General features: G+C 46.0%; 1 protein-coding gene across 2 annotated transcripts in view; it reads right to left on the bottom strand.

The window, feature by feature from the left end:
• LOC110515455 (protein jagged-1b) overlaps window positions 1-25002 on the bottom strand; it is a 134966-nt gene that overhangs the window by 7830 nt on the left and 102134 nt on the right. For both annotated transcript variants that reach the window (XM_036956438.2, XM_036956439.2), the window contains exons 21-25: window positions 23155-23268; window positions 15190-15299; window positions 12554-12811; window positions 9990-10121; window positions 5956-6106 (exon numbers count right to left, since the gene is read on the bottom strand). In XM_036956438.2, the coding sequence (XP_036812333.2) occupies window positions 5956-6106; window positions 9990-10121; window positions 12554-12811; window positions 15190-15299; window positions 23155-23268 (765 nt within the window). The remainder of the gene's footprint in view (window positions 1-5955; window positions 6107-9989; window positions 10122-12553; window positions 12812-15189; window positions 15300-23154; window positions 23269-25002) is intronic.

The following is a 25002-nucleotide window of genomic DNA, read 5'->3' as shown; positions in this document are numbered from 1 at the left end:
TTCTCCATCCTGGAGGGGGAAATCAATCATTTCCAGGCCCAGGGACATGTACTAGTCTGTGGCGATATAAATGCCAGAACTGGACCAGAACCTGACACCTTCAGCACACAGGGGGACAAACACCTACCTGGAGGTGACAGCATTCCCTCCCACATATGCCCCACTAGACACAACTACGACAACATAACCAACAAAAACGGGTCACAACTCCTGCAGCTCTGTCACACGCTGGGGCTGTACATAGCCAATGGTAGGCTTCGAGGGGACTCCTATGGTAGGTACACCAATAGCTCATCTCTTGGCAGTAGTACTGTAGACTACTTTATCACTGACCTCAACCCAGAGTCTTTCAGAGCGTTCACAGTCAACCCACTGACACCCCTATCAGATCACAGCAAAATCGCAGTCTACTTGAACAGAGCAATACTCATTCATGAGGCATTAAAGCCAAAGGAACTGAATAATATTAAGAAATGCTATAGATGGAAGGAAGGTAGTGTGGAAACCTAACAAAAAACAATTAGGCAACAACATTCAATCCCTTTTAGAAAACTTCCTGGACAAAATGTTCCAAACCTTCCATAACAAAGCCATCACCTACAGAGAGATGAACCTGGAGAAGAGGCCCTTGATTCCCAAACCTTCCATAAAACCTTCAGTCTGGCTTTAGGTCAGGGTACAGCACCACAACTGCGGCAGTGGCAAACGACATCATTAATGCACTTGATAAAAAGCAACATTGTGCTGCTCTGTAGATTTATCAAAGGCCTTTGATTCAGTTGACCATGAATTGTTGCTAGCTAGACTCGGAAACATTGGTCTCAGTGAAGGGGCAGTAAATTGGTTTAGGAACAATCTTTCTGACAGAACACAATGTGTATATACTGACAATCACAAGTCTAGCTGTCTAGAGATTAATAAAGGTGTGCCCCAGGGTTCCATTTTAGCTCCCGTGTTGTTCACAATGATTTGGGAAACGGGATGCAACCAGCAAAGTTCCATCTATATGCAGATGATACAGTCATATATTCATGTGCTCCTTCTCTGGTTCAGGGTGTTGAAGAGCTCCAGACTGCGTTTCAGTCGACTGCAGGCCTCCCTTTATGGTCTCAAACTGGTCTTGAATGTACAGAAAAATATATTCATGACCTTTACCAGAGCTAGAACTCTGCCAGAGAAGGTTAGCATTGTCACATCTGGTGGCTTATCCATTGAAAAAGTGTCATCCTACAAATACCTAGGTATATGGTTGGATGACAAGTTGTCCTTTAAAGTTCATATAGATAATCTGACAAAAGCTTCAATTAAAATGGGTTTTTATTTTCGTAATAAGGCTTCCCGCTTATGGCTAGAAAGAAGGTTGTTTAGGCCACATTTCTCTCTGTTATTGATTACGGTGACTTGTTGTGTATGCATGCAGTCTCCTCTGTCTGACAGAGACTGGACTCTGTTTATCATGCAGCCTCCTCTGTCTTACAGAGACTGGACTCTGTTTATCATGCAGCCTCCTCTGTTTATCATGCAGCCTCCTCTGTCTGACAGAGACTGGACTCTGTTTATCATGCAACCTCCTCTGTCTTACAGAGACTGGACTCTGTTTATCATGCAGCCTCCTCTGTCTGACAGAGACTGGACTCTGTTTATCATGCAGCCTCTTCTGTCTTACAGAGACTGGACTCTGTTTATCATGCAGCCTCCTCTGTCTGACAGAGACTGGACTCTGTTTATCATGCAGCCTCCTCTGTTTATCATGCAGCCTCCTCTGTCTGACAGAGACTGGACTCTGGCCTCCAACTGCTCTTAAACGCTAGTAAAACCAAATGCATGCTTTTCAACCGTTCGCTGCCTGCACCCGCACGCCCGACTAGCATCACCACCCTGGATGGTTCCGACCTTGAATATGTGGACACCTATAAGTACCTAGGAGTCTGGCTAGACTGTAAACTCTCCTTCCAGACTCATATCAAACATCTCCAATCTAAAATCAAATCTAGAGTTGGCTTTCTATTCCGCAACAAAGCCTCCTTCACTCACGCCGCCAAACTTACCCTAGTAAAACTGACTATCCTACCGATCCTTGACTTCGGAGATGTCATCTACAAAATAGCTTCCAATACTCTACTCAGCAAACTGGATGCAGTTTATCACAGTGCCATCAGTTTTGTCACCAAAGCCCCATACACTACCCACCACTGCAACCTGTATGCTCTAGTCGGCTGGTCCTCGCTACATATTCGTCCCCAGACCCACTGGCTCCAGGTCATCTACAAGTCTATGCTAGGTAAAGCTCCGCCTTATCTCAGTTCACTGGTCACGATGGCAACACCCACCCGTAGCACCCGCTCCAGCAGGTGTATCTCACTGATCATCCCCAAAGCCAACACCTCATTTGGCCACCTTTCCTTCCATTTCTCTGCTGCCTGCGACTGGAACGAATTGCAAAAATCGCTGAAGCTGGAGACTTTTATCTCCCTCACCAACTTTAAACATCTGCTATCTGAGCAGCTAACCGATCGCTGCAGCTGTACACAGTCTATCGGTGAATAGCCCACCCAATTTACCTACCTCATCCCCATACTGTTTATATTTATTTACTTTTCGGCTCTTTTGCACACCAATATCTCTACCTGTACATGACCATCTGATAATTTATCACTCCAGTGTTAATCTGCTAAATTGTAATTATTCACCTACCTTCTCATGCCTTTTGCACACAATGTATATAGACTCTCTTTTTTTTCTACTGTGTTATTGACTTGTTAATTGTTTACTCCATGTGTAACTCTGTGTTGTCTGTTCACACTGCTATGCTTTATCTTGGCCAGGTCGCAGTTGTAAATGAGAACTTGTTCTCAACTAGCCACCTGGTTAAATAAAGGTGAAATAATAAATAAATAAATAAAATACCCAGACTGCTAGGTGGTTGCTATGTTACCATACCCGTTCTGCTAGGTGGTTGCTATGTTACCATACCCGGTCTGCTAGGTGGTTGCTATGTTACCATACCCAGTCTGCTAGGTGGTTGCTATGTTACCATACCCGGTCTGCTAGGTGGTTGCTATGTTACCATACCCGGTCTGCTAGGTGGTTGCTATGTTACCATACCCGTTCTGCTAGGTGGTTGCTATGTTACCATACCCAGTCTGCTAGGTGGTTGCTATGTTACCATACCCGGTCTGCTAGGTGGTTGCTATGTTACCATACCCAGTCTGCTAGGTGGTTGCTATGTTACCATACCCGGTCTGCTAGGTGGTTGCTATGTTACCATACCCAGTCTGCTAGGTGGTTGCTATGTTACCATACCCGGTCTGCTAGGTGGTTGCTATGTTACCATACCCGGTCTGCTAGGTGGTTGATATGTTACCATACCCGGTCTGCTAGGTGGTTGCTATGTTACCATACCCAGTCTGCTAGGTGGTTGCTATGTTACCATACCCGGTCTGCTAGGTGGTTGCTATGTTACCATACCCGGTCTGCTAGGTGGTTGCTATGTTACCATACCCGGTCTGCTAGGTGGTTGCTATGTTACCATACCCGGTCTGCTAGGTGGTTGCTACTTAAAGTCCCCAGGACATTCACAGTATTAAGCAAGACTGCCTTCCCGCCTTGTGCACCAGACTCATGGAATAGTCTAGAATCCCTGCTTCATCTAGATATGTTAGTGTTACTGAATGGAATAGTCTAGAATCCCTGCTTCATCTAGATGTGTTAGTGCTACTGAATGGAATAGTCTAGAATCCCTGCTTCATCTAGATGTGTTAGTGCTACTGAATGGAATAGTCTAGAATCCCTGCTTCATCTAGATGTGTTAGTGCTACTGAATGGAATAGTCTAGAATCCCTCCTTCATCTAGATGTGTTAGTGCTACTGAATGGAATAGTCTAGAATCCCTGCTTCATCTAGATATGTTAGTGCTACTGAATGGAATAGTCTAGAATCCCTGCTTCATCTAGATGTGTTAGTGCTACTGAATGGAATAGTCTACAATTCCTGCTTCATCTAGATATGTTAGTGACCCTGAATGAATTTAAGATATTGATGGGAGACTGTTACAGAGGATTGTAAAATGCTTTTTTTTGTCTGGATCATGATGTATTGATTGTTGTATGGTTTAATTCTGTATTGTATTGATTGTTGTATGTTTTAATGGTGTGATGTATTGATTGTTGTATGTTTTAATGGTGTGATGTATTGATTGTTGTATGTTTTAATGATGTGATGTGTTGATTGTTGTATGTTTTAATGATGTGATGTATTGATTGTTGTATGTTTTAATGATGTGATGTATTGATTGTTGTATGTTTTAATGATGTGATGTATTGATTGTTGTATGTTTTAATGATGTGATGTATTGATTGTTGTATGTTTTAATGATGTGATGTATTGATTGTTGTATGTTTTAATGGTGTGATGTATTGATTGTTGTATGTTTTAATGGTGTGATGTATTGATTGTTGTATGTTTTAATGGTGTGATGTATTGATTGTTGTATGTTTTAATGATGTGATGTATTGATTGTTGTATGTTTTAATGATGTGATGTATTGATTGTTGTATGTTTTAATGATGTGATGTATTGATTGTTGTATGTTTTAATGATGTGATGTATTGATTGTTGTATGTTTTAATGATGTGATGTATTGATTGTTGTATGTTTTAATGATGTGATGTATTGATTGTTGTATGTTTTAATGATGTGATGTATTGATTGTTGTATGTTTTAATGGTGTGATGTATTGATTGTTGTATGTTTTAATGATGTGATGTATTGATTGTTGTATGTTTTAATGATGTGATGTATTGATTGTTGTATGTTTTATTTCTGTGTTGTATTGATTGTTGTATGTTTTAATGGTGTGATGTATTGATTGTTGCTGCCTTCTTGGTCAGGTCTCCCTTGAAAAAGAGAGACTCTGGGTCTCAATGGGCTTTTCCTGGTTAAATAAAATAAACATTACCTACAGAGAAATGAACCTGGAGAAGAGTCCCCTAAGCAAGCTGGTCCTGGGACTATGTTCCCAAATACACCCACAGAGCCCCAGGACAGCAATACAATTAGACATGACTCTCAAGAGAAGACAGGCTATGTGCTCACTGCCCACAAAATGAGGTGGAAACTGAGATGCACTTCCTAACCTCCTGCCCAATGTATGACCATATTAGAGACACATATTTCCCTCAGATTACACAGATCCACAGAGAATTCAAAAACAATCTCCCATATCTACTGTGTGCCATCACAGCAGCAAGATTTGTGACCTGTTGACACAAGAAAAGGTCAACCAGTGAAGAACAAACACCATTCATGCTTATTTATTTTCCCTTGTGTACTTTAACTATTTGCACATCATTACAACACTGAATATAGACATATGACATTTGTAATGTCTTTATTATTTTTGAAACTTCTGTATGTGTAATGTTTACTGTTCATTTCTGTTTATTTCACTTTTGTTTATTATCTACTTCACTTCGCTTCACGGCAAAGTTAACATATGTTTCCCATGTCAATATATTGAAATTGATAGAGAAAAAACAGAGAGTATGAAAACATTGAGAGAGAAAACACAGAGACTGTGTGTGTGTGGTGTGTACTGGTTTGGCTGTGTGTGTGTGTGGTGTGTACCGGTTTGGCTGTGTGTGTGTGTGTGTGTGTGTGTGTGTGTGTGTGTGTGTGTGTGTGTGTGTGGTGTGTACCGGTTTGGCTGTGTGTGTGTGTGTGTGTGTGGTGTGTACCGGTTTGGCTGTGTGTGTGTGGTGTGTACCGGTTTGGCTGTGTGTGTGTGTGTGGTGTGTACCGGTTTGGCTGTGTGTGTGTGTGTGTGTGTGTGTGTGCATGGTGTGTACCTGTTTCGCTGTGTGTGTGTGTGTGTGTGTGTGTGGTGTGTACCGGTTTGGCTGTGTGTGTGTGTGGGAGGGCGGGCGAGTGAGCATATGTGTTGCAGGGGGTTCATACCGGTGTGGCTAGTGCTCGGCGTCCGCTGCACTCTGACCTTGGCAATGGCTGTGATGATGCTGTTGTTGCCATGGCGTTTAGACACCAGATCGATGATCCTCTCTGTTATCTCCTTTATAGGTGATCTGTCCATCCACTGGTCCACTGTGTACTGAAGAGAGAGAGAGAGAGGAGCGAGGAGAGAGAGAGAGAGAAGAGAGAGAGAGAGAGAGAGAGGAGAGAGCGAGGAGAGAGAGAGAGAGAGGGAGAGTAGGAGACAGAGTGAGGAGAGAGAGAGAGGAGAGAGAGAGCGAGGAGAGAGAGAGAGGAGAGAGAGAGCGAGGAGAGAGAGAGAGAGAAGAGAGAAGAGCGAAGAGAGAGAAGAGAGAGAGAGGAGAGAGAAGAGCGAAGAGAGAGAGCGAGGAGAGAGAGAGAAGAGAGCGAGAGCGAAGAGAGAGAGAGAAGAGAGCGAGAGCAAAGAGAGAGAGAGAAGAGAGCGAGAGCAAAGAGAGAGAGAGAAGAGCGAAGAGAGCGAGAGAGAGAAGAAAGCGAGAGTGAGGAGAGAGAGAGAAGAGAGCGAGGAGAGAGAAGAGAGAAGAGAGAGAGAGAAGAGAGCGAGAGCGAAGAGAGAGAGAGAAGAGCGAAGAGAGCGAGAGAGAGAAGAAAGCGAGAGTGAAGAGAGAGAGAGAAGAGAGAGGAGAGAGAGCGAGGAGAGAGAGAGGAGAGCGAGGAGAGAGAGAGAGAGAGAGAGAGGAGAGAGAAGAGCGAAGAGAGAGAGAAGAGCGAAGAGAGAGAGAAGAGAGCGAGAGCGAAGAGAGAGAGAAGAGCGAAGAGAGCGAGAGAGAGGAGAGAGAGAGAGAGAGAGAGGTGTAAGTGTTGTGTATCTCATCTCCTTTATACAGTAGGTGATCTGTCTAGCCGCTGTTCCTGGAAAGAAGAATCAAATATGTAACAAAATGCGTCTTCTGCTTCATCAAAGCCTCGTTAGTCCTCATGTCGAGTCAACGTGATGACAATTGGAAGGATGGCTACATGTGACTAGGTTTATCCCAACCCCTATGAAAAACCGAGCACAGTTGTTGGGAGAGATGGAGCTGAGAAAACACAAGAGGGGTTAGGTATTGTATGTTGAAAACGTCTTGATACATAATGCCTTCGTCAGATTACTAGAGTAGTTTTGATGCTTTTTCTGTCCTTGGCTGCAGTCTAACAGAGCAATTTCTGAAACAAAATTCCTTGGTTTCTCAGAAATCCAGGTTGAAGGAATTCTGGAATCATTACAACATTTTTCAGACAGGAATTCTAGGGGAGGGACGATAGAACTTGGGGAAAGTTGGCAGCATTTGTAACCCGAGTTGGAGAAGTCTTGATACACAACATCTTCATCAGATATAGAACTAGTTTAGTGTTATAGTTGTTTATCTTTTCAGCTTTGAACACAATACTCCACGACATCATGTAGCTCAATATAGCTGAACAGAGCTCCACACAGCTGAACAGAGCTCCATATAGCTGAACAGAGCTCCACACAGCAGAACAGAGCTCCACACAGCTGAACAGAGCTCCATATAGCAGAACAGAGCTCCACACAGCAGAACAGAGCTCCACACAGCAGAACAGAGCTCCACACAGCTGAACAGAGCTCCACATAGCTGAACAGAGCTCCACACAGCTGAACAGAGCTCCATATAGCTGAACAGAGCTCCACATAGCTGAACAGAGCTCCACACAGCTGAACAGAGCTCCACACAGCTGAACAGAGCTCCACATAGCTGAACAGAGCTCCACATAGCTGAACAGAGCTCCACATCACTCCACACAGCTGAACAGAGCTCCACACAGCTGAACAGAGCTCCACACAGCTGAACAGAGCTCCACATCACTCCACAGAGCTCCACACAGCTGAACAGAGGTCCACATCACTCCACATCACTCCACAGAGCTCCACACAGCTGAACAGAGCTCCACATAGTTGAACAGAGCTCCACATCACTCCACATTACTCCACAGAGCTGAACAGAGCTCCACATCACTCCACATAGCTGAACATAGCTCCACAGAGCTGAACAGAGCTCCACAGAGCTGGACAGAGCTACACATGACTGCCCTAGATCAGCACAAAAACATCCTGTGATGTTCTGCACTAGCTTTGAATAACCCACGCGATATGCAACTTTTCAGGGAAGTCAGGAACCAATATACTCAGTCAGTTAGGAAAGCTAAGGCTAGCTTTTTCAAACAGAAATGTTCATCCTGCAGCACTAATTCCAAAAAGTTCTGGGACACTGTAAAGTCCATGGAGAATAAGAGCACCTCCTCCCAGCTGCCCACTGCACTGAGGCTAGGAAACACTGTCACCAGCGATAAATCTACGATAATCGAGAATTTCAATAAACATTTCTCTACGGCTGGAAACACTTTCCACCTGGCTACTCCTACCTCGGCCAACATCTCAGCACCCCCTGCAGCAACTTGCCCAAGCCCAACCCCCCCCCTTCTCCTTCACCAAAACCCAAACAGCTGATGTCCTGAAAGAGCTGCAGAATCTGGACCCGTATAAATCAGCGTGGCTAGACAAACTGGACCCTCTCTTCCTAAAATTATCCGCTGCCATTGTTGCAACCCCTATTACCAGTCTGTTCAACCTCTCTTTTGTATCGTCTGAGATTCCTAAAGATTGGAAAGCTGCCACGGTCATCCCCCTCTTCAAAGGGGGAGACACTCTATACCCATACTGCTACAGACCTATATCTATTCTACCCTGCCTTTCCAAGGTCTTCGAAAGCCAAACAGATCACCGACCATTTCGAATCCCACCGTACCTTCTCTGCTATGCAATCTGGTTTCAGAGCTGGTCATGGTTGCAATTTGGCCACGCTCAAGGTCCTAAACAATATCATAACCGCCATCGATAAGAGACATTACTGTGCAGCTGTATTCATCGACCTGGCCAAGGCTTTCGACTCTGTCAATCACCAACTACTTCTCTGATAGAGTTCAGTGTGTCAGATCGGAGGGCCTGTTGTCCAGACCTCTGGCAGTCTATGGGGGTGCCACAGGGTTCAATTCTCGGACCGACTCTCTACCTGGTTAAATAAAGGTGAACTGGTCTACCTGGTTAAATAAAGGTGATCTGGCCTACCTGGTTAAATAAAGGTGATCTGGTCTACCTGGTTAAATAAAGGTGATCTGGCCTACCTGGTTAAATAAAGGTGATCTGGCCTACCTGGTTAAATAAAGGTGATCTGGCCTACCTGGTTAAATAAAGGTGATCTGGCCTACCTGGTTAAATAAAGGTGATCTGGCCTACCTGGTTAAATAAAGGTGATCTGGTCTACCTGGTTAAATAAAGGTGATCTGGTCTACCTGGTTAAATAAAGGTGATCTGGCCTACCTGGTTAAATAAAGGTGATCTGGCCTACCTGGTTAAATAAAGGTGATCTGGTCTACCTGGTTAAATAAAGGTGATCTGGCCTACCTGGTTAAATAAAGGTGATCTGGCCTACCTGGTTAAATAAAGGTGATCTGATCTACCTGGTTAAATAAAGGTGATCTGGCCTACCTGGTTAAATAAAGGTGATCTGGTCTACCTGGTTAAATAAAGGTGATCTGGCCTACCTGGTTAAATAAAGGTGATCTGGCCTACCTGGTTAAATAAAGGTGATCTGGTCTACCTGGTTAAATAAAGGTGATCTGGTCTACCTGGTTAAATAAAGGTGAAATAAAAATAAACAACAGAGCACCACTCCTGACCAAAAGTAAGTTCACCAAAACAGCTAATGTGTAACTATTACCCTATTATACATACATATATATACACTATTATGCATGTGACACATGAAAAACACACCACCTTGCCCATGCCTCAAAGAGAATATACAGGGAGTATAGACTGGGTTTTAGAGTCAGGAGCTCAGTACTGTAGACTAGATGTATTGAGGATAAGGGAGGGTTAAGCATGCCAGCTTTGCATACATTATTTTCCATTTTCCTTACAGTCCACTTGAATCCAAACTCCTGACAAACGTACACACACGTGACAGGACGTGACTTACGATGCTGAGATGGATCTCGTTGCTGGCGGAGGTTGAAGGGTCACAGGTTATGGAAACAGAATACTCAGAGGACACATTCTTGACCACGTACAGTTGTCTCAGCTGCTTACACACTGCCTCAATACTCAGACCCTGGATAGAGAGACAGCGAGAGAGGGAGAGAGAGAGTGAGACAGAGAGAGTTAGAGAAAAAGAGAGAGTGAGAGAGAGAACGAGAAACAGAGAGAGCGAGAGAGAAACAGAGAGCGAGAGAGAAACAGAGAGAGAGAGGGAAACAGAGAGGTTAGAGAGAGAGAGAGAGAGAGAGAGGGTTATAGAAACAGAGAGACAGAGAGGGTTAGAGAGAGACAGAGAGGGTTAGAGAAACAGAGAGAGTGAGAGAGAGAACGAGAAACAGAGAGAGCGAGAGAAACAGAGAGCGAGAGGGAAACAGAGAGGTTAGAGAGAGACAGAGAGGGTTATAGAAACAGAGAGACAGAGAGGGTTAGAGAGAGACAGAGGGTTAGAGAAACAGAGAGAGTGAGAGAGAGAACGAGAAACAGAGAGAGCGAGAGAGAAACAGAGAGCGAGAGGGAAACAGAGAGGTTAGAGAGAGAGAGAGAGAGAGGGTTATAGAAACAGAGAGACAGAGAGGGTTAGAGAGAGAAGGAGGGAGACGGAGTGAGACTAACATCAGCACTCTGCTAAAACATCAGAACTCAAATACTTGAATCAGTAATAGAACCCATTGCCCTTTATGGTTGTGAGGTCCGCTCACCAACCAAGAATTCACAAATTGGACAAACACCAAATTAAGATTCTGCAAGCAGAATTCTGAAAAAAGATCCTCTTTGTACAATGTAAAACACCAAATAATGCATAAAGAGCAGAATTAGGCCGATACCCGCTAATTAACAAAATCCACAAAAAAAGATATTCAATTCTACAACCACCTAAAAGGAAACGATGCTCACACATTCCACCACAGAGCCATAACCTACAGAGAAAAGACCTGGAGAAGAGTCCCTTAAGCAAGCTGGTTCTGGGGCTCTGTTCACAAACACACCCCACAGAGCCCCAGGACAGCAGCACAATTAGACCCAATCAAATTATGAGAAAACAAAAAGATAATTACTTGACACATTAGAAAGAATCAACAAAAAAACTGAGCAAACTAGAATGCTATTTGGCCCTAAACAGAGAGTCCACAGTGGCAGAATACCTGACCACTGTGACTGACCCAAACGTAAGGAAAGCTTTGACTATGTACAGACTCAGTGAGCATAACCTTGCTATTGAGAAAGGCCGTCATAGGCAGACATGGCTCTCAAGAGAAGACAGGCTATGTGCACACTGTCCACAAAATGAGGTGGAAACTGAGCTGCACTTCCTAACCTCCTGCCTAATGTATGACCATATTAGAGACACATATTTCCCTCAGATTACACAGATACACAAAGAATACGAAAACAAATCCAATCTTGATAATCTCCCATATCTACAGGGAGAAAAAACACAGTGTGCCATCACAGCAGCAAGATTTGTGACCTGTTGCCACAAGAAAAGGTCAACCAGTGAAGAACTATTCAAACCACATTGTAAATATCACCAATATTAATATTTATTTAACTTTGGATTGGAGTCAACCTGTGTTAAATTCATGGACATGATTTGGTAAGGCTCACAACTGTCTATATAAGGTCCAAAAGTTGACAGTGCATGTCAGAGCAAAAACCAAGCCATGAGGTTGAAGGAAATGTCCGTAGAGCTCAGAGGCAGGATTGTGTCGAGGCACAGATCTGGGGAAGGGTACCAAAACATTTCTGCAGCATTAAAGGTCCCCAAGAACACAGTGAACTCCATCATTCTTAAATGGAAGAAGTTTGGAACCACCAAGTCTCTTCCTAGAGCTGGCCTCCCAGCCAAACTGACCAATCAGGGGAGAAGGGCCTTGGTCAGGGAGGTGACCAAGAACCCGATTGTCACTGACGGAGCTCTAAAGTTCCTCTGTGGAGATGGGAGAACCTTCCAGAAGGACAACCATCTCTGCAGCACTCCATCAATCAGGCCTTTATGGTAGAGTGGCCAGACGGAAGCCACTCCTCAGTAAAAGGCACATGACAGCCTGTCAGACCATGAGAAACAAGATTCAGACCCTGGAGAGGAGGGGGAGAGAGGGGGACCAGAGAGGATGAGGAGAGAGGGGGACCAGCGGATGAGGAGCGAGGGGGACCAGAGGATGAGGAGAGAGGGGGACCAGAGGATGAAGAGAGAAGGGGACCAGAGGAGAGGGAGAGAGGGGGACCAGAGGATGAGGAGAGAGGGGGACCAGAGGATGAGGAGAGAGGGGTACCAGAGAATGAGGAGAGAGGGGGACCTAACGGCTAAACTGAGAGCCGAACGGCTGGGCTGAGAGCCGAACGGCTGGGCTGAGAGCAGAAAGGTGGAGGAGGAAAGGGAAAGTGACCCAATAGCCCTTAACCCAATCTCTGGCTTCCTAGGCAAGAGAGTGTCTGAGCTGCTGAGTAGAAGGGTAGCAGGGAAGGGAAGAAAAGAGGGAAATTAATCTCTCTACTCTGACTCACCCTGGGCATGGTCTCTTTGGTGAACGTAAGTGTTACGTTAGCACAGCTGTTGTCGTGGTAACCGGAGCTGGGGTGGCATTTGTTGGGCGGTGGAGAGGAGGGGTGGCACTCCCCCTGACCCAGACACGGTCGGATGAAACACTGCTCCTCCCTGATTGGTACACAGCTCTGACCAGACAGACACCCGACCCCACCTCCTCTGCTACCGTGGCCTTTAACCCCCCCGCTGACTCGGCAGGACCTAAGACCACACCACATCTGAAATCAATCAATTAAAGAATCAATCAATACATCACGTCTGTAAAACCAAAATATCTAAATGTGAGATACAGGAAAGACACATTCAAGACACCAGGGTTAAAAAATTACAGTGACTTTCCCAACATTGCCAGGTTTTCTAGGATTCCCAATCCCAGGTCCCTCCCTGATAATTCCCCTCTGAATCCAGGAATCCCAATCCCAGCTCCCTCCCTGATAATTCCCCCTGAATCCAGGAATCCCAATCCCAGCTCCCTCCCTGATAATTCCCCCCTGAATCCAGGATTCCCAATCCCAGCTCCCTCCCTGATAATTCCTCCTGAATCCAGGAATCCCAATCCCAGCTCCCTCCCTGATAATTCCCCCCTGAATCCAGGAATCCCAATCCCAGCTCCCTCCCTGATAATTCCTCCTGAATCCAGGAATCCCAATCCCAGCTCCCTCCCTGAATCCAGGAATCCAAATGCCAGCTCCCTCCCTGATAATTCCCCCCTGAATCCAGGAATCCTCCAACTGGGAACTCTAATGAGGACTTCTGGAAAACCTGGAATTTTTTGGGGAAAGGTAGCAGAGTTTTGCAGCCCTCTAAGATACATCTACAGTTGAAGTCGGAAGTTTACATAACACCTTAGGCAAATACAATTAACCTGAGTTTTTCACAATTCCTGACATTTAATCCTAATAAGAAATCCCTGTTTTAGGTCAGTTAGGATCACCACCTTATTTTAAGAATGTGAAATGTCAGAAGAATAGTAGAGAGCATGATTTATTTCAGCTTTTATTTCTTTCATCACATTCCCAGTGGGTCAGAAATTTACATACACTCAATTAGTATTGGGTAGCATTGCCTTAAATTGTTTAACTTGGGTCAAACGTTTCGGGTAAGTTCCCCACAATAAGTTGGGTGAATTTTGGCTCATTCCTCCTGACAGAGCTGGTGTAACTGAGTCAGGTTTGTAGGCCTTCTTGCTCACACACACTTTTTCAGGTCTGCCCACACATTTGCTATAGGATTGAGGTTAGGGCTTTGTGATGGCCACTCCAATACCTTGACATTGTTGTCCTTAAGCCATTTTGCCACAACTTTGGAAATATGCTTGGGGTCATTGCCCATTTGGAAGACCCATTTGCAACCAAGCTTTAACTTCCTGACTGATGTCTTGAGATGTTGCTTTAATATATCCACATCATTTTCCTCCCTCATGATGCCATCTATTTTGTGAAGTGCACCAGTCCCTCCTGCAGCAAAGCACCCCCACAACATGATGCTGCCACCCCCGTGCTTCACAGTTGGGATGGTGTTCTTCAGCTTGCAACCCTCCCCCTTTTTCCTCCAACTATAACGATGGTCATTATGGCCAAACAGTTCTGATTTTGTTTCATCAGACCAGATGACATTTCTCCAAAAAAGTACGATCTTTGTCCCCATGTGCAGTTGCAAACCGTAGTCTGGCTTTTTAATGGCAGTTTTGGAGCAAGGACTTCTTCCTTGCTGAGTGGCCTTTCAGGTTATGTCGATATAGGACTTGTTTTACTGTGGATATAGATACTTTTGTACCTGTTTCCTCCAGCATCTTCACAAGGTCCTTTGTTGTTGTTCTGGGATTGATTTGCACTTTTCACACCAAAGTACGTTCATCTCTAGAAGACAGAACGCGTCTCTTTCCTGAGCGGTATGACAGCTGCGTGGTCTCATGGTGTTTATACTTGCGTACTATTGTTTGTACAGATGAACATGGTACCTTCAGGCATTTGGAAATTGCTCCCAAGTATGAACCAGACTTGTGGAGGTCTACAATTTTATTCTGAGGTCTTGGCTGATTTCTTTTGATTTTCCCATGATGTCAAGCAAAGAGCCACTGATTTTGAAGGTAGGCCTTGAAATACATCCACAGGTACACCTCCAATTGACTCAAGTTATGTCAATTAGCCTATCAGAAGCTTCTAAAGCCATGACATAATTTTCTGGAATTTTCCAAGCTGTTTAAAGGCACAGTCAACTTAGTGTATGTAAACTTCTGACCCATTGGAATTGTGATAGAGTGAATCATAAGTGAAATAATCTGTCTGTACACAATTGTTGGAAAAATTACTTGTGTCATGCACGAAGTAGATGCCCTAATCGAATTGCCAAAACTATAGTTTGTTAACAAGACATTTGTGGAGTGGTTGAAAAACACATTTTAATGACTCCAACCTGAGTGTATGTAAACTTCAACTTTAGGTAAAGGTAAGAGTTTATAGTTTGTTAACAAGGTAAAGGTAAGAGTTTATAGTTTGTTAACAAGGTAAGGGTAAGAGTTTATAGTTTGTTAACAAGGTAAAGGTAAGAGTTTATAGTTTGTTAACAAGGTAAAGGTAAGAGTTTAGATACGTACTCGAGTACAGACAACCTTCCCATTAAAGCACTGGCATGTGTTGCAGTCCTCATCCCACTTGGCTAAATCAGGGGTGACACGACTGTTCCCTGCGCACGGTCTCCCTGTCACTGGAACACACATACACAAGACTTACATGTCATCTCTACTGACTGTGTGTGTGTGTGTGTGTGTGTGTGTGTGTGTGTGTGTGTGTGTGTGTGTGTGAGAGACACACCAAGGGGGAGAGAGTGAGTGTGAGAGCATGAGAGAGTGACTGAAAGAGAGAGAGAGACAGACTGAAAGAGAGAGAGGCAGAGAGAGACTGAAAGAGAGAGACAGAGAGAGAGAGACAGAGACGGACAGAGAGAGAGAGGCAGAGAGAGAGACTGAAAGAGGCAGAGAGAGAGACTGAAAGAGAGAGAGAGAGAGAGACTGAAAGAGAGAGACAGAGACTGAAAGAGAGAGAGACAGACTGAAAGAGAGAGAGACTGAAAGAGAGAGAGACAGACTGAAAGAGAGAGAGACAGAGAGACAGAGAGAGAGACAGAGAGACTGAAAGAGAGAGGCAGAGAGAGAGACTGAAAGAGAGAGAGACAGAGAGACAGCGAGAGACTGAAAGAGACAGAGCGAGAGACTGAAAGAGAGAGGCAGAGAAAGAGACTGAAAGAGAGAGAGACAGAGAGAGACTGAAAGAGAGAGACAGAGAGAGACTGAAAGAGAGAGAGACAGAGACAGACTGAAAGAGAGACAGAGAGAGAGACTGAAAGAGAGAGGCAGAGAGAGAGACTGAAAGAGAGAGGCAGAGAGAGAGACTGAAAGAGAGAGAGACAGAGAGAGAGACTGAAAGAGAGAGAGAGAGACAGAGACAGACTGAACGAGAGAGAGACAGACTGAAAGAGAGAGAGACAGAGAGAGACAGAGAGAGAGAGAGAGACAGAGACAGACTGAAAGAGAGAGAGAGAGACAGAGAGAGACTGAAAGAGAGAGAGAGAGACAGAGAGACTGAAAGAGAGAGAGGCAGAGAGAGAGAGACTGAAAGAGAGAGAGACTGAAAGAGAGAGACAGTGAGAGACTGAAAGAGAGAGACAGAGAGAGACTGAAAGAGAGAGAGACAGAGACAGACTGAAAGAGAGAGACAGAGAGAGAGACTGAAAGAGAGAGAGACACAGAGAGAGACTGAAAGAGAGAGAGAGAGAGACTGAAAGAGAGAGAGGCAGAGAGAGAGAGACTGAAAGAGAGAGAGACTGAAATAGAGAGACAGTGAGAGACTGAAAGAGAGAGACAGAGAGAGACTGAAAGAGAGAGAGACAGAGACAGACTGAAAGAGAGAGAGACAGAGAGAGAGACTGAAAGAGAGAGAGACAGAGAGAGAGACTGAAAGAGAGAGACAGAGAGAGACTGAAAGAGAGAGACAGAGAGAGACTGAAAGAGAGAGACAGAGAGAGACTGAAAGAGAGAGACTGAAAGAGAGAGAGAGACAGAGAGAGACTGAAAGAGAGAGACAGAGAGAGACTGAAAGAGAGAGAGACAGAGAGAGAGACTGAAAGAGAGAGAGACAGAGAGAGAAACTGAAAGAGAGAGAGACAGAGAGAGAGACTGAAAGAGACAGAGAGAGACTGAAAGAGAGAGACTGAAAGAGAGAGACTGAAAGAGAGAGACAGAGAGAGACTGAGAGAGACAGAGAGAGACTGAAAGAGAGAGACAGAGAGAGACTGAAAGAGAGAGAGACAGAGAGAGAGACTGAAAGAGAGAGAGACAGAGAGAGAAACTGAAAGAGAGAGAGACAGAGAGAGAGACTGAAAGAGAGAGACAGAGAGAGACTGAAAGAGAGAGACAGAGAGAGACTGAAAGAGAGAGACTGAAAGAGAGAGAGACAGAGAGAGACTGAAAGAGAGAGACAGAGACAGACTGAAAGAGAGAGAGACAGAGACAGACTGAAAGAGAGAGAGACTGAAAGAGAGAGAGAGACAGAGAGAGACTGAAAGAGAGAGAGACAGAGAGAGAGACTGAAAGAGAGAGAGACTGAAAGAGAGACTGAAAGAGAGAGAGACTGAAAGAGAGAGACAGAGAGAGACTGAAAGAGAGAGACAGAGACAGACTGAAAGAGAGAGAGGCAGAGAGAGAGACAAAGAGAGAGAGACTGAAAGAGAGAAAGAGAGAGAGACTGAAAGAGTAGGGATGGGCATATTTAATTGAATATCGGAACGGACGTTAGCAGAGACAAACACTTGTGAGACAATATTCATTATTTGAGAACTTTTGTTGGGTCAATTTTAACAATGAAAACGCTTCGTCTATATTAAATTGTCCATGATGTTACATTGTAACAGACAAGGATATAACTGCCGAAATAATGGAAACACTTCCAGAATCTATGCCAAGATGCATTGAAGCTGTTCTGGCTCATGGTGGCCCAAAGCCATATTAAGACACCTTATGTTTCCTTTACTTTGGCAGTTACCTGTACCATGACATTTGAAACCCTTAATTGAATAAAACACCAAACTTCAGAATATAGCGTTTCTGTAGCCTATGGTGGATGACCTCCTGCTGCTGTTGTTGACCTCCTGCTGCTAAAGAGGTAGTTGACCTCCTGCTGCTAGTTTAGTTGCAATATTCTGCCCCTTTAGTTGGAATATTCTGCCCTTTAGTTGGAATATTCTGCCCCTTTAGTTGGAATATTCTACCCCTTTAGTTGGAATATTCTGCCCCTTTAGTTGGAATATTCTGCCCTTTAGTTGGAATATTCTGCCCCTTTAGTTGGAATATTCTGCCCCTTTAGTTGGAATATTCTGCCCCTTTAGTTGGAATATTCTGCCCCTTTAGTTGGAATATTCTACCCCTTTAGTTGGAATATTCTGCCCCTTTAGTTGGAATATTCTGTACCTTGAGTTGGAATATTCTGCCCCTTTAGTTGGAATATTCTACCCCTTTAGTTGGAATATTCTACCCCTTTAGTTGGAATATTCTGTCCCTTTAGTTGGAATATTCTACCCCTTTAGTTGGAATATTCTGTCCCTTTAGTTGGAATATTCTGTCCCTTTAGTTGGAATATTCTACCCCTTTAGTTGGAATATTCTACCCCTTTAGTTGGAATATTCTACCCCTTTAGGTGGAATATTCTACCCCTTTAGTTGGAATATTCTGCCCCTTTAGTTGGAATATTCTGCCCCTTTAGTTGGAATATTCTGCCCCTTTAGTTGGAATATTCTACCCCTTTAGTTGGAATATTCTACCCCTTTAGTTGGAATATTCTGCCCCTTTAGTTGGAATATTCTACCCCTTTAGTTGGAATATTCTGCCCCTTTAGTTGGAATATTCTGCCCCTTTAGTTGGAATATTCTACCCCTTTAGTTGGAATATTCTGCCCCTTTAGTTGGAATATTCTACCCCTTTAGTTGGAATATTCTGTCCCTTTAGTTGGAATATTCTGCCCCTTTAGTTGGAATATTCTGCCCCTTTAGTTGGAATATTCTACCCCTTTAGTTGGAATATTCTACCCCTTTAGTTGGAATATTCTACCCCTTTAGTTGGAATATTCTGTCCCTTTAGTTGGTATATTCTGCCCCTTTAGTTGGAATATTCTGCCCCTTTAGTTGGAATATTCTGTACCTTTAGTTGGAATATTCTACCCCTTTAGTTGGAATATTCTACCCCTTTAGTTGGAATATTCTACCCCTTTAGTTGGAATATTCTGCCCCTTTAGTTGGAATATTCTGCCCCTTTAGTTGGAATATCATGCCCCTTTAGTTTGTATCCTTATACGTACGTCATACACATTTTACCAGTTGAAAAATTTGTATTTTGATTGGTCTTCACAGTAGAAGGGCTTTACTTTCAAAGTTACGTACCATGGGAAAAAATACGTTTCACAGAGCAGCTAAATGGTAACAGTTAAGTAGGTAGCGGATACCATGATGGATATTAGTAAGTGGTTTACATTTCACAGAGCAGCTAAACGGTAACAGTTAAGTAGGTAGCGGATACCATGATGGATATTAGTAAGTGGTTTACATTTCACAGAGCAGCTAAATGGTAACAGTTAAGTAGGTAGCTGATACCATGATGGATATTAGTAAGTGGTTTACATTTCACAGAGCAGCTAAACGGTAACAGTTAAGTAGGTAGCTGATACCATGATGGATATTAGTAAGTGGTTTCGCCAGAACACAACGACAGCATCGGATCAACGCAGGGAGGAGGGGGAGAAGCCTGCCACAGAGGCCAATGCCGCTGAGCCGACGCTATCATCGAGGCCTAGGACGCTGAGCCGACGCTATCATCGAGGCCAATGCCGCTGAGCCAACGCCATCATCGAGGCCTAGGACGCTGAGCCTACGCTATCATCGAGGCCAATGCCGCTGAGCCGACGCCATCATCGAGGCCTAGGACGCTGAGCCGACGCTATCATCGAGGCCAATGCCGCTGAGCCGACGCTATCATCGAGGCCAAAGCCACTGAGCCCAGCAGCAAAGGCAACTGCGAAACCATCTTGCAGCCTGGTGACATTGGAGGTATCCGAGTGCCCACAATTGCGTGGAAAAACTGTGAGCTGACAGTGAGTTTGATGAGTTACGGGAGAAATACAAGCACACGGACACCCCCTCTCCAAGCAAACGGCAAAGAGTAGTGAGTAGTAATCTGAAAGAATATGTGGTGGAAACAATGGGCCAGCAAGAAGAGGATAATGAGAGGGAAGAGACGGCTTTTCAGCACTCTGGAAGCTGTACTGGGAGACATTTCAGCACCAACCAAACAGCTGATATTACGGGAATTAGCATATATTCTGCACTGCATTGACGGGTATTGTGCATGTAGCTGTGTAGTGTTGTCATAACATGTCATTTCTCGAGATGGTTATGATTTGTCCATGTTTGTAAAGCGGTGCAGTAGCCTGTAATCTTGAGACAGCCGGGCGTGGCTGTGAATACATTGTGTGGAATGGATTATTATCCATCCTGTATTATCAGCAAGCTAAAATAGTTGTGCCCCCTTAATCATTTCTGACGCCCCCTTAATCATTTCTGACGCCCCCTTAATCATTTCTGACGCCCCCTAGATCATTTCTGACGCCCCCTTGATCATTTCTGACGCCCCCTTGATCATTTCTGACGCCCCCTTGATCATTTCTGACGCCCCCTTGATCATTTCTGACGCCCCCTTGATCATTTCTGACGCCCCCTTGATCATTTCTGACGCCCCCTTGATCATTTCTGACGCCCCCTTGATCATTTCTGACGCCCCCTTAATCATTTCTGACGCCCCCTTAATCATTTCTGACGCCCCCTTAATCATTTCTGACGCCCCCTTGATCATTTCTGACGCTCCCTTAATGATTTCTGACGCCCCCTTAATCATTTCTGACGCCCCCTAAATCATTTCTGACGCCCCCTAAATCATTTCTGACGCCCCCTAAATCATTTCTGACGCCCCCTTAATCATTTCTGACGCCCCCTTAATCATTTCTGACGCCCCCTAAATCATTTCTGACGCCCCCTAAATCATTTCTGACGCCCCCTTGATCATTTCTGACGCCCCCTAAATAATTTCTGACGCCCCCTAAATCATTTCTGACGCCCCCTTAATCATTTCTGACGCCCCCTAAATCATTTCTGACGCCCCCTAAATCATTTCTGACGCCCCCTAAATCATTTCTGACGCCCCCTTGATCATTTCTGACGCCCCCTAAATAATTTCTGACGCCCCCTAAATCATTTCTGACGCCCCCTAAATCATTTCTGACGCCCCCTAAATCATTTCTGACGCCCCCTTAATAATTTCTGACGCCCCCTAAATCATTTCTGACGCCCCCTAAATCATTTCTGACGCCCCCTTAATAATTTCTGATGCCCCCTAAATCATTTCTGACGCCCCCTAAATCATTTGACGCCCCCTAAATCATTTCTGACGCCCCCTAAATCATTTCTGACGCCCCCTAAATCATTTCTGACGCCCCCTTAATAATTTCTGATGCCCCCTTGCCGAGTTACTCCTGCCACCAGGCCTGGCTATGGGTTGTGTACCTCCTGCCACCTAGCTATGGGTTGTGTACCTCCTGCCACCTGGCTATGGGTTGTGTTACTCCTGTCACCAGGCCTGGCTATGGGTTGTGTACCTCCTGTCACCTGGCTATGGGTTGTGTTACTCCTGCCACCAGGCCTGGCTATGGGTTGTGTTACTCGTGCCACCTGGCTATGAGTTGTGTACCTCCTGCCACCTGGCTATGGGTTGTGTACCTCCTGCCACCTGGCTATGGGTTGTGTACCTCCTGCCACCAGGCTATGGGTTGTGTACCTCCTGCCACCTGGCTATGGGTTGTGTACCTCCTGCCTCCAGGCCTGGCTATGGGTTGTGTACCTCCTGGCTATGGGTTGTGTTACTCCTGCCTCCAGGCCTGGCTATGGGTTGTGTTACTCCTGCCACCTGGCTATAGGTTGTGTTACTCCTGCCTCCAGGCCTGGCTATGGGTTGTGTTACTCCTGTCACCTGGCTATGGGTTGTGTTACTCCTGCCTCCAGGCCTGGTTTTGGGTTGTGTACCTCCTGCCTCCTGGCTATGGGTTGTGTACCTCCTGCCTCCTGGCTATGGGTTGTGTACCTCCTGCCACCTGGCTATGGGTTGTGTTTCTCCTGCCTCCAGGCCTGGCTATGGGTTGTGTTTCTCCTGCCTCCAGGCCTGGCTATGGGTTGTGTACCTCCTGGCTATGGGTTGTGTACCTCCTGTCACCAGGCCTGGCTATGGGTTGTGTTACTCCTGCCACCTGGCTATGGGTTGTGTACCTCCTTCCTCCAGGCCTGGCTATGGGTTGTGTACCTCCTTCCTCCAGGCCTGGCTATGGGTTGTGTACCACCTGGCTATGGGTTGTGTACCTCCTGCCACCTGGCTTTGGGTTGTGTACCTCCTTCCTCCAGGCCTGGCTATGGGTTGTGTACCTCCTGCCACCTGGCTATGGGTTGTGTACCTCCTTCCTCCAGGCCTGGCTATGGGTTGTGTTTTATCCCTCCGCTGAGCCCTGACAACACTATTTTCCAAACTTCAAATAGCCATTATAAAACAGGCACCAATGGAGAACAAGACCAGACACAGATCAATGCAAAACCCACAGTTTGGAAACAGAATCAGTTCTACAGAATAATGATGGCAAACATCAGACTTCTCTTTCACTGTCTGCTGTTAGCCTAGACTACGGTTAGCCAAAAGGTACCAGAATAGCACCCTGAAAACAACTGTGCCTAGCCTACGGTTAGCCAAAAGGTACCAGAATAGCACCCTGAAAACAACGGTACACCGTCTGCTGTTAGCCTAGCCTACGGTTAGCCAAAAGGTACCGGAATAGCACCCTGAAAACAACGGTACACCGTCTGCTGTTAGCCTACGGTTAGCCAAAAGGTACCAGAATAGCACCCTGAAAACAACAGTACACCCACCGTCTGCTGTTAGCCTATCCTACGGTTAGCCAAATATCAGTCTGCTGTTGTGGCATTTTGGAGCATTCTGATTGGTCAAGAGAGTAGAGCAAAAGTGATTTTCTTTGTTGTTGTAGAGAAATAAAAAAATATTATACCAGTAAAATAATATCATATGACAGAGAGATCGTGTTTTCAGAGATCATATGACAGAGAGATCGTGTTTTCAGAGATCCTATGACATAGAGATCGTGAGCTCGTGTTTTCAGAGATCCTATGACAGAGAGAGATCGTGTTTTCAGAGATCCTATGACAGAGAGATCGTGTTTTCAGAGATCCTATGACATAGAGATCGTGAGCTCGTGTTTTCAGAGATCCTACGACAGAGAGATCGTGAGATCGTGTTTTCAGAGATCCTGTGACATAGAGATCGTGAGCTCGTGTTTTCAGAGATCCTATGACAGAGAGATCGTGAGATCGTGTTTTCAGAGATCATATGACAGAGAGATCGTGAGCTCGTGTTTTCAGAGATCCTGTGACAGAGAGATCGTGAGCTCGTGTTTTCAGAGATCCTTACCGTCCTGACAACGTGGTCCTGATCGGTCTTGGGGACACAGGCAGTGGAAGCCATTGATTTCATCAACACAGGTAGCACCAAACACACACGGCGAGGACTGGCATTCGTTGATATCTGACACACACACACACACACACACACACACACACACACACACTATAGCAGTCAGGAACGATCCAATTACGTTTGACATTAAGCCTTTAACGATACTCTTGAATTTAGATTTTTTGGACTGATCATCAAATTCTCAACAGTCTCTGCAACACGTTTTTTTAACCTTTATTTAGCTAGGCATGTCAGTTAAGAACAAATTCTTATTTCACAACGACGGCCTACCCCGGCTAAACCTGGAAGACGCTGTGCCAATTGTGCGTCGCCCTATGGGATTCCCATTCACGGCAGGATGTGATACAGGTTGGATTCGAACCAGGGACTGTAGTGACGCCTCAGGCCGGTGCTGCAGAGCCTCAGAGCGCCCCAGAGCCTCAGAGCGCCCCCAGAGCCTCAGAGCGCCCCCAGAGCCTCAGAGCGCACCAGATCCTCAGAGCGCCCCCAGAGCCTCAGAGCGCCCCCAGAGCCTCAGAGCGCCCCAGAACCTCAGAGCGCCCCAGAACCTCAGAGCGCCCCCAGATCCTCAGAGCGCACCAGATCCTCAGAGCGCCCCCAGAGCCTCAGAGCGCCCCCAGAGCCTCAGAGCGCCCCAGAACCTCAGAGCGCCCCAGATCCTCAGAGCGTCCCCAGAGCCTCAGAGCGCCCCAGAGCCTCAGAGCGCCCCAGAGCCTCCGAGCGCCCCAGATCCTCAGAGCGCCCCAGATCCTCAGAGCGCCTCAGATCCTCAGAGCGCCCCAGATCCTCAGAGCACCCCAGAGCCTCAGAGCAGGTCAGAGCGCCAGAGTTTAATCACCGGCAGAGGGAGACCTGGCCGTTTAATCACCGGCAGAGGGAGACCTGGCCGTTTAATCACCGGCAGAGGGAGACCTGGCCGTTTAATCACCGGCAGAGGGAGACCTGGCCGTTTAATCACCGGCAGAGGAGAAACCTGGCCGTTTAATCACCGGCAGAGGGAGACCTGGCCGTTTAATCACCGGCAGAGGGAGACCTGGCCGTTTAATCACCGGCAGAGGAGAGACCTGACCGTTTAATCACCGGCAGAGGGAGACCTGGCCATATAATCACCGGCAGAGGGAGACCTGGCCGTTTAATCACCGGCAGAGGGAGACCTGGCCATTTAATCACCGGCAGAGGGAGACCTGGCCGTTTAATCACCGGCAGAGGGAGACCTGGCCGTTTAATCACCGGCAGAGGGAGACCTGGCCGTTTAATCACCGGCAGAGGGAGACCTGGCCGTTTAATCACCGGCAGAGGGAGACCTGGCCGTTTAATCACCGGCAGAGGAGAGACCTGACCGTTTAATCACCGGCAGAGGGAGACCTGGCCATATAATCACCGGCAGAGGGAGACCTGGCCGTTTAATCACCGGCAGAGGGAGACCTGGCCGTTTAATCACCGGCAGAGGGAGACCTGGCCGTTTAATCACCGGCAGAGGGAGACCTGGCCGTTTAATCACCGGCAGAGGGAGACCTGGCCGTTTAATCACCGGCAGAGGGAGACCTGGCCGTTTAATCACCGGCAGAGGGAGACCTGGCCGTTTAATCACCGGCAGAGGGAGACCTGGCCGTTTAATCACCGGCAGAGGGAGACCTGGCCGTTTAATCACCGGCAGAGGGAGACCTGGCCGTTTAATCACCGGCAGAGGGAGACCTGGCCGTTTAATCACCGGCAGAGGGAGACCTGGCCGTTTAATCACCGGCAGAGGGTGACCTGGCCGTTTAATCACCGGCAGAGGGA

The sequence above is a fragment of the Oncorhynchus mykiss genome, chromosome 20 (assembly GCF_057628025.1).
Source record: "Oncorhynchus mykiss isolate SJ-2025 chromosome 20, ASM5762802v1, whole genome shotgun sequence".
NCBI lineage: Eukaryota > Metazoa > Chordata > Actinopteri > Salmoniformes > Salmonidae > Oncorhynchus > Oncorhynchus mykiss.
Note: the sequence above shows the minus strand (reverse complement) of the source record. Positions and strands in the feature narration are given on the sequence as shown.